Source organism: Trachinotus anak, unplaced genomic scaffold (assembly GCF_046630095.1).
Source record: "Trachinotus anak isolate AG129_WGS33_773 ecotype Australia unplaced genomic scaffold, CSIRO_AGI_Tana_v1 ptg000032l, whole genome shotgun sequence".
NCBI lineage: Eukaryota > Metazoa > Chordata > Actinopteri > Carangiformes > Carangidae > Trachinotus > Trachinotus anak.
Window position 1 is genome coordinate 14,487,390 of NW_027273883.1, and position 7,682 is coordinate 14,495,071.

Consider the following 7,682-nt stretch of genomic DNA (forward strand, 5'->3'; position numbering starts at 1 on the left):
AAAAACGGAATATTTATAGACTGAGTTCAGCCTGATCCTGGCTGTCTTGAGGTTGTTGGTGCGTTGGACTGTGATTGGCCAGAGGGAACTGGCTAGGGACTTAATATTAAAATGAGAAAATCAAAACAAATAAGCAAGCATCCTCTCAAAAAGGATGTATATCTACACACGTCTGTCCTCTGAACCTGACTCCTCTGATGTCAAGTGCACTAATGTGTTACACAACCAGTGGCAGCCTAATGGCTGGACATGGATGGACATTATGTAATCCCATAGCCTTGGTCATTGTTCAAATGATATAGTAGCAGCAAGCTCTCACATATACAATTCAAAGACAGGGGAAAGTGGTAAAAACATAGATGCCTGTGAGCAGGAGAAAGGGCTCAGAATAGTGACATGATGACAGCAGCCTGGACTGAGTGCAATCACTTGATGACATAATATTCCTCCTCAAGCTGCTTCAACTGCGCCACTGTGTGGTTAATAGTAGGTTGTAAACACACACACAATGACAGAGCATTTGTGAAACCACCATTTACCATAAAGCCATACACTATTGATGGAAAGGAACAAAAGTAACAACCTAGTCGGGAATTATTAGAAAACATCCACTGAACTGAAACAAAAAGTTAATCATCTATCAAACTGTAGCATCCTATACAAGTCAACCTCTGTACTTTTATAAGAAATAAACCATAAACATATAAACCGTAGACATATGTTCATAAGGCTCAGGATCATGAGGAATATTTTATAGACAGATTTTTAATTAATAGTCCTTTTGTCCTCCTACTCAGGCTTCCAGCCATTGGCGTTTCTCATAGACATTTCACCTTTCATGCAAAATAATAAATAGATGGAGTAAGCATTACTATTAACAAACATGTTTAGTTGTCTAATTGTAACATGGATTAATGATCTTGTGGTACACATAACCTTCACTGCTTAATGATGCAAGGTTTTGGTGTTACCCCCACACAATTTGCCTTCAAGGCAAGACAGTGGAAAGAATGGCCATCGACTGTGTAGCTGACCAAAACCCTCCCTACAAAAGAATACACCACACGTCACCTGGTAACAATAGGTAAAGCACGGGTGTAAAGAACGTGGTTGAGATCCATTAGCTAATTCAATTCCACTGTCCTGGATTGTGCATGCTGACTCACTGTCATGTCTTATTTGGACATCGCAACCATGACAGGGAATAGAGCGGACCCACTGGTAGAGATTAGTAACACCTGTGCCTTTCCTACTATGCCAAGTCAAAATATCGACTGTGAGAAAGTCCTGTCATCTAAATCACTCAACAAGTGTAGAGATCTCACCAACAAGAATAAAGTCGATGTAGAAGGAGGAGACTGGCTAAGAAAAAGCAGATTGGCATATCACAGGCAGTCCTCTCTAAAACAAACAGATGACTGAGAAAAAAAGACAACTAAATGGATATATTTTTCATGTGATTACTCAAAAATTGACTCAAACACCCAGATCCCTGGATTTACCCAATCAACTTATAAACACAAGCCACCCAGTGTCTGCAGCCCTCTAGTGGTAAAAATGTGTAACAACTAAGATATGCACATCAAGTGCACACAGAAACACCCGAATTCTCTGCTACAATGCACATGACAAAAAAAAATTGTATAAAAACTACAATATGAAATATTGTTTTTCATGAAACACAGAGGCTTGCTGAGATTACTCACTGAGAAAACTTCTTCAGAGAGAGCTGGCTTGAATCATACAAAGGCCACAGGTAGCAAACATCTGAGGAGTCAGCAAAAATAATAATTAAAGAAAAAATGTCAATGGAGTATAAAAAAAAATTAAAAAAACATATACTACATATCTTACCTTATTAATGGCAGTTTCAGCAACAGCTCAGTTCTTTGTTACACCACCAATAATCAGGTCACTACCCAAGGCCCTTAAAAACATCTTGTTCAGTAGCTGTGAGCATAAAAGCATCCAGGTGCTGTGGAGCTTAAGTACTGCACAGCTTAATGCTGATTCATTTAAGAGTAGCTCCATTCACAAGCTGGATGACTGACGCCGTAAGCAGAAATTTATAAGCTTGCCATCAAAAATTGCCATGTATCGGTCTGCTGTCAAACTGCTTTGTTTATGTGTTACGTGTTGTTCCAGGAACAGTCTTCTTTGAAGCCAGTTTCAGAATGAGCTCTACCTGCATTTTCCTCCTGTTGGCATACTGAATGTGTCTACAACTGCCTTACTTCTTAAGTATTTTATATGTTCTGATTGGTTGATTTGTAGCTGTACCCCACCCCCCACCCCCCAAAAAAAGCTAAGTCTTTTGCTTTACATGATTCTCAGCTATAAGCAAACTGTCAGCCGATGAATGAGTGTTCAAATCCAACCGTGGGACACCTGTTTATCTTAGAATATACACATACATGCCTAGAAATGTGAAGAAGCCAGAGATGATGGGGCTTTCTCTAGTGCCACTGTGTGGTCAAGTAGCTAAAGAAGAAAAAAAAAAATGGAGCAAATGTGTTGTATTTATATTCTTTACTATCAAATTTAGCTAAAAACAAGCACGAAACACTGCTGGCTTTGTGAAATTAACAGTTAATTTAAAAAGCTAGTATCTGTTCCACTATGTTCAGTAAGACAATATATGTGAGGTTCTCTCTTTGGTCTTGCAATGAAATGACAAGATCTACAGTACACGATACCCATCTGACTTAGAATATGAACAGTAAACTCCAGCATCATGTTTAAGCTTTGTAGGAAGATGCCAAAATACACAAACTGTATCCATCTGATTCAGACTAGTTGAACAGAGGCTAACCTGGAAACGGGGCTGGACATTGACTCTCTGAACAAGTCAGTGTGATAAAACAATGCTTTAAATAATTCATCTGTCATAAAAACACACTGTGTGGATAAAAATGGAACAAAAACACCATAAAAAGGGCCACAGTTACTCAGTCTGCGTACAAAATGCCCACTAGATGGAAAAAAGTCTTCCACGTTGTGTCTCAAACTGTAGTGTCCAAGATGTCCTCTGTCCATGTCAACAATGGGTCCACGGTCTCATGGCTCAGTTTCATGAAACAAAGTTTCTTTATAAATAGTTCCTGAAAGCAGCATATCCTGATGGCCCGTCATGCAGACATCAGTTAGAACTAAGTATTGTCTGGAGTCATAACTGAGCTGCCCAGAGGGTCCTGCACTCCAGGAACACTGTCAACAGACTTCACACTGGGCCACTGAGCCTCTTCATCAGTATCAGGCTTCCAGCTTTTGATGTCACTCACAGACATTTCCCCTTTCATACACAGGAAACAAGAAGAGAAAAGTATTATTTATAAACAGCACAAGCTAATGTTCTTTGTGTCTATATTAATAGGCTTCGGTAACAAAAACCCCATAATCTGTATGTAAAAGATCTTGTATGCATACTTTGACAGTTGTAAAATAGAAATCCCTTGACATTGAAATGCAGTCTAACAGTTCCATTATAAATACTATAAAACTGCATAATGTAATCACTGTTGACACTGTTAGAGCAGTGTTTGTTAAACTCCTATTTCCTATGCTGTATTATGGTGTTGCAATTGTTTCTATTATTATATTTGCATTTATAATATTTCTGCTCCTTGGTCTTTGTAAATGAGATGGACACAGAAAAGGTGAAAGATAGTGATAAGTGTAATCAAACACTTACTTGCTGTTGTGTCTGTGGGATTTTCTGTGCCATAATGAAAACTATTCTCCTTTCCTGCTGATTTCCTGAAGTTTTCCATCTAGATCAAAAACAAATTTCATGCAATACCACCCATTTAGTGCATGTAAAATCATTCAAAGGAGATACACTGTAAGTAGACATGCTTACCTCTGTACATATAGATTCTGAAAGTCGGCTGCTGAGTGGTCCATTACTGTCAAATTTGCAGGTACTGCAGGAAAACCAGAGTGGCCTTGATCATCCTTCTCTACAAAATTAGCTTCAACAGTAGTTTAACAAGAACTGTAAAGAAGCTGTTTTACCTTGAACTCTGTGATAACGCTGGCTCACAGTCAATTGAGCTCTCTTGGTTCTGTAAAAGAGAAAAGATGTTTTTTACAGACATGATGGGATGAACGAGTGATTGACAGTGAGAGGCACAGGTCAGGTCTCACCTGTGGGGCTTTGTTGTGGGTTTTGTCATCATTAGCTTTTCCTGCTTCAATGTCTCGGTTTCGAGCTTCTTTTTGGCGCTGCATCTTCACATAATCAAATGTGCTTATGCCTTTATAAACTGTACGGACAAGTGGAGAGCAAACACCACAGGAAAATTAGGAAAAATAATGAATGGGGAGAAAGGGGCCTATGAAAAGTCTGTTTTGAAGATTTCAACTCACATAGATAAAAGTGAAAACCCAGCAGATGACAGAGCAGCAGCAGGCAGGTGATGCTCAGCATTACTGTTACAAAGGCTAATATGAGGAGACCAGCTGAACTAGTCTTTATGGGTGCTAATGGTAAAAACACCAGCCAGGTCCCATTCCCCAGCACACCTGTAGAAACACAGATACACCACTTTTAATGATGCAGATAACAAATATATTTGCAAAGCTGTTTCTATTCAGTCATATAGAGAAAGTTAAAGATTGTGTTGACTCACTACCAAACTGTGGAGCGGTCCTTAGACTGTTTGGGTCCAGGTAATGCTGAATGAAGATGAACAAGATGACAACAACAAGAAGGAAGACACCTAGTGTAGCAGAAGATAGTGCCACAAAGAAGTACCTGAAGGCAGCACACAAAACCTGATGTTAATCTTTATACAGTAGCAAGCCACATTTCAGAGGGGACACATAGTCAGATACAGATATCATCCAAAACATCCTCTTACCAATAGTTTCTGCCTCCCACACAGGTGTTCAGCCATTTGCAATGGTGATCAAAGTCTTCCACACACTTGTTGCAAACACCACAGTGTTTTACTTTCGGGCCACTACATGAAGATTGACGAAGATTGACGCCATTAAAACACAGCTTTTTCATGATTGCCAAATGGTATTTCTACACACTTAAAAAGTCAAATCACATAACACAATTAGAGTTTTGAATACATACACCTTAACATCACATAGATAACAGTGAAGGTCCTGGATGACATGTGCTTGCTTTGTGGGGTCAAAAAGCGGCATTGGCCTGGAGTAGCTCTGTTTGGCCCTGACACTGGCATCTGCTGGGTCTATGGTAACAGCCGCAATATGGGTGAAAAAGTGCACAATAAATGTTATGCCTGTCAGCTGAACACAACAGGAGTCAAGGAAAATGGCACTAATATTAGAAAAATACTGCAATATGTATGAAATGAGCAATTAAGTGCAGAATAGTAAGTGGCACAAGTAAAAATGAAAACAAGTGGATCTTTTGTGTGAGACATAAAGTCGGGTCTGAAAAAATCAACTGTTTTTACAGCTGAGTGAAGCTTCAGTTAAAGAAACTAGTGTGTTGACATCATGCAGCATTCAACATGTGACAAAAACACCAGTGATTATGTCTTTTGGGCTTAATAGAGACCACAGAAGCAGAGACAGAGTCACGTCTGGTGTGACTGGAGCCCATACAGACAGCACACACAACAAAATCCTTGTCTTATAAGCAGCAGTCCGTAGCAGAACCGTACAAAAACAAAACCGTGGCAGAGGCTAATGGTTGCTCCATATTCAAATCTGAAAAAACCCACTGCTGCTTAACAGTCAACTACAATGACAGCAAGGTTTCAGCTGTGTGTTAAGGATACAGAATAGAGCACATGGTTCCACGGCAGAGGCAGAAGAGGGATGTAGATGCCAAAGCTGACTATGGCGAGGTAGCTGTACACCAACCAGCCGACCACTTGGAAGGCTTGAGGCGGCCACGACCATCCGTTCATCCTGGGAGGTTTGGAGGTGACCAGCTCATTTCTGCTGCTGCCCTGCATTGGAGATGTGCGTCTCAGCCTTTTACTGAAGCAGTTCATCTGGACGGTAAAAGAAGACAATAGACAAAGTGTAGAGCGTGTCCTCCGGGCATCATCAAACGTCCGTCCACACAGTACTACTCACAAGCTGAGCTCCAGTAGAGTGTGTGGTCACATTTGCAGGGGAAATGAGTTAGGAAAATGAGTTGAGCATAATGATAGTGACTGTTCACCCGCTAATGGTGTACCTAACATGGGAAATTCCTATAACAGTTTTACTCCAGGCATCACTGGTATAAATAGACTTAATAAACACATCCTCTAAAAATAACACGGTAACCTTCATGAGGATATGATTTAATGGTAGGTTTTCCTGTAAATCAATAACTTGACAACTGAGTGTATAAAATGACTGGGGTAGTAGAGGGTGTCTTGCTCATCTTTGGAAATGACAAAGGCACCACTGCATTTAAATGAGGAGGATTTTGTCACATAGCTTACAGAACAAAAGCTCTTCCAGGATAAAAGTCACACAAAGTGCAACATCCCCTCTTCTGTGAAAACCCCTTGTAATCACATGTTTTGCTCTTGGCCTTATGTCTGTGACAACACAAGCTGTGCTAAAACTTAGTTCACCTTACCAGCTAGAAACTAGTAAAAAAAAAAAAAAAAAAAAAAACATTTGAGGGCTTTTTACAGTGAAAAGTCGCCAATAATGCTCATCACCACAAGGCCAGTGAGTGAAATTTAACCTTAGCTGCCGAGTAAAAAGGGGAATAAACCTGTCTGGCAGTTCCTGGCTGTTGGTTTTGTTTTGTTTAACAACTAGAGCTACGAGCTAACGCTAAAGGTTTTTCTGCTTTTGCAGCTCACCCCGCATTTTGCGTTTTATTCACAAACACTCCGTGGATGAAAATAAACAATGAAGTCAATAATAACTACCAGGATAACAGGTGTGTGGAAAGTGTTAATCATACGATAAATTACTTACTTTTCCCAGTGAAAGACAGCGACCACAAGTTTAAAAAAAATTATATATATACGCTCCTGTTCAAATAAAAACGGAGATTTCCACCGCTTTATATGCCATGATTAGTCTGTCAGCCCGACAGGTGCCTCAAAAAGTACAATTTACATAATGAACAAACACTGACCGGCAGGAGAACGCGAAACAATGTTAAAATGTTTTTAAAAAACGGAGGTAAACATGGATAAAATCGTTCAGTGTCCTTCGGTGTGTGTCAACGACGGACGTGAGTCAGAAGTTGAAGAATCAACTCACTCAGCGGGTCTTGGCAGCGCTATGGAAACTGTCCTACTGCGCATGTGCACTACAGCTCCACTCAAGATACCCAGCTTTCTACTGTGGCCCTTCACGGATGGAGTAAATAACGCATACTGCTTTGGTGTTAAACTCAGTCCACGCAAATTGTTCTTCACACTTTCAAGCCCTGGAGGATATCAGCTCCTCAAAAAAAGCAATGCTCTGTTTACGTGAGAGCAAGAGGGAACTGCAAACACCGATATGCGCATTATACTTCTGCTTTCAAAAGCTCTCATTTATGGTTAGCCTTCATCCTCAGATTTGTCAGGCTACATTATACTGAATGTATATTCCGGCTTTGTTTTCACTTCCTTGTTACGTCTTCACACATTGTGACATGTTACAATAATCAGAAATCTGTGGACTCAGCAGTTCATTATCCTTTCCCTGTAAAAACACTAAATGTGGGCGAGAATTACTGGTAGACAGTTCCTGCA

General features: G+C 40.1%; 1 protein-coding gene across 1 annotated transcript; it reads right to left on the reverse strand.

The window, feature by feature from the left end:
- Window positions 1–1,814: 1,814 nt before the first annotated feature.
- On the reverse strand, window positions 1,815–7,270 carry zdhhc11 (zinc finger DHHC-type containing 11). The gene is made up of 11 exons (XM_071468562.1): window positions 6,913–7,270; window positions 5,763–5,981; window positions 5,087–5,265; window positions 4,863–4,964; window positions 4,632–4,756; window positions 4,369–4,524; window positions 4,147–4,265; window positions 4,015–4,064; window positions 3,860–3,923; window positions 3,692–3,770; window positions 1,815–3,292 (listed from the first exon to the last, which is right to left on the reverse strand). The coding sequence occupies exons 2-11, from the start codon at window positions 5,979–5,981 to the stop codon at window positions 3,150–3,152; spliced, it is 1,236 nt and encodes a 411-aa protein (XP_071324663.1). The 5' UTR covers window positions 6,913–7,270; the 3' UTR covers window positions 1,815–3,149.
- Between the last annotated feature and the right edge of the window lie 412 nt (window positions 7,271–7,682).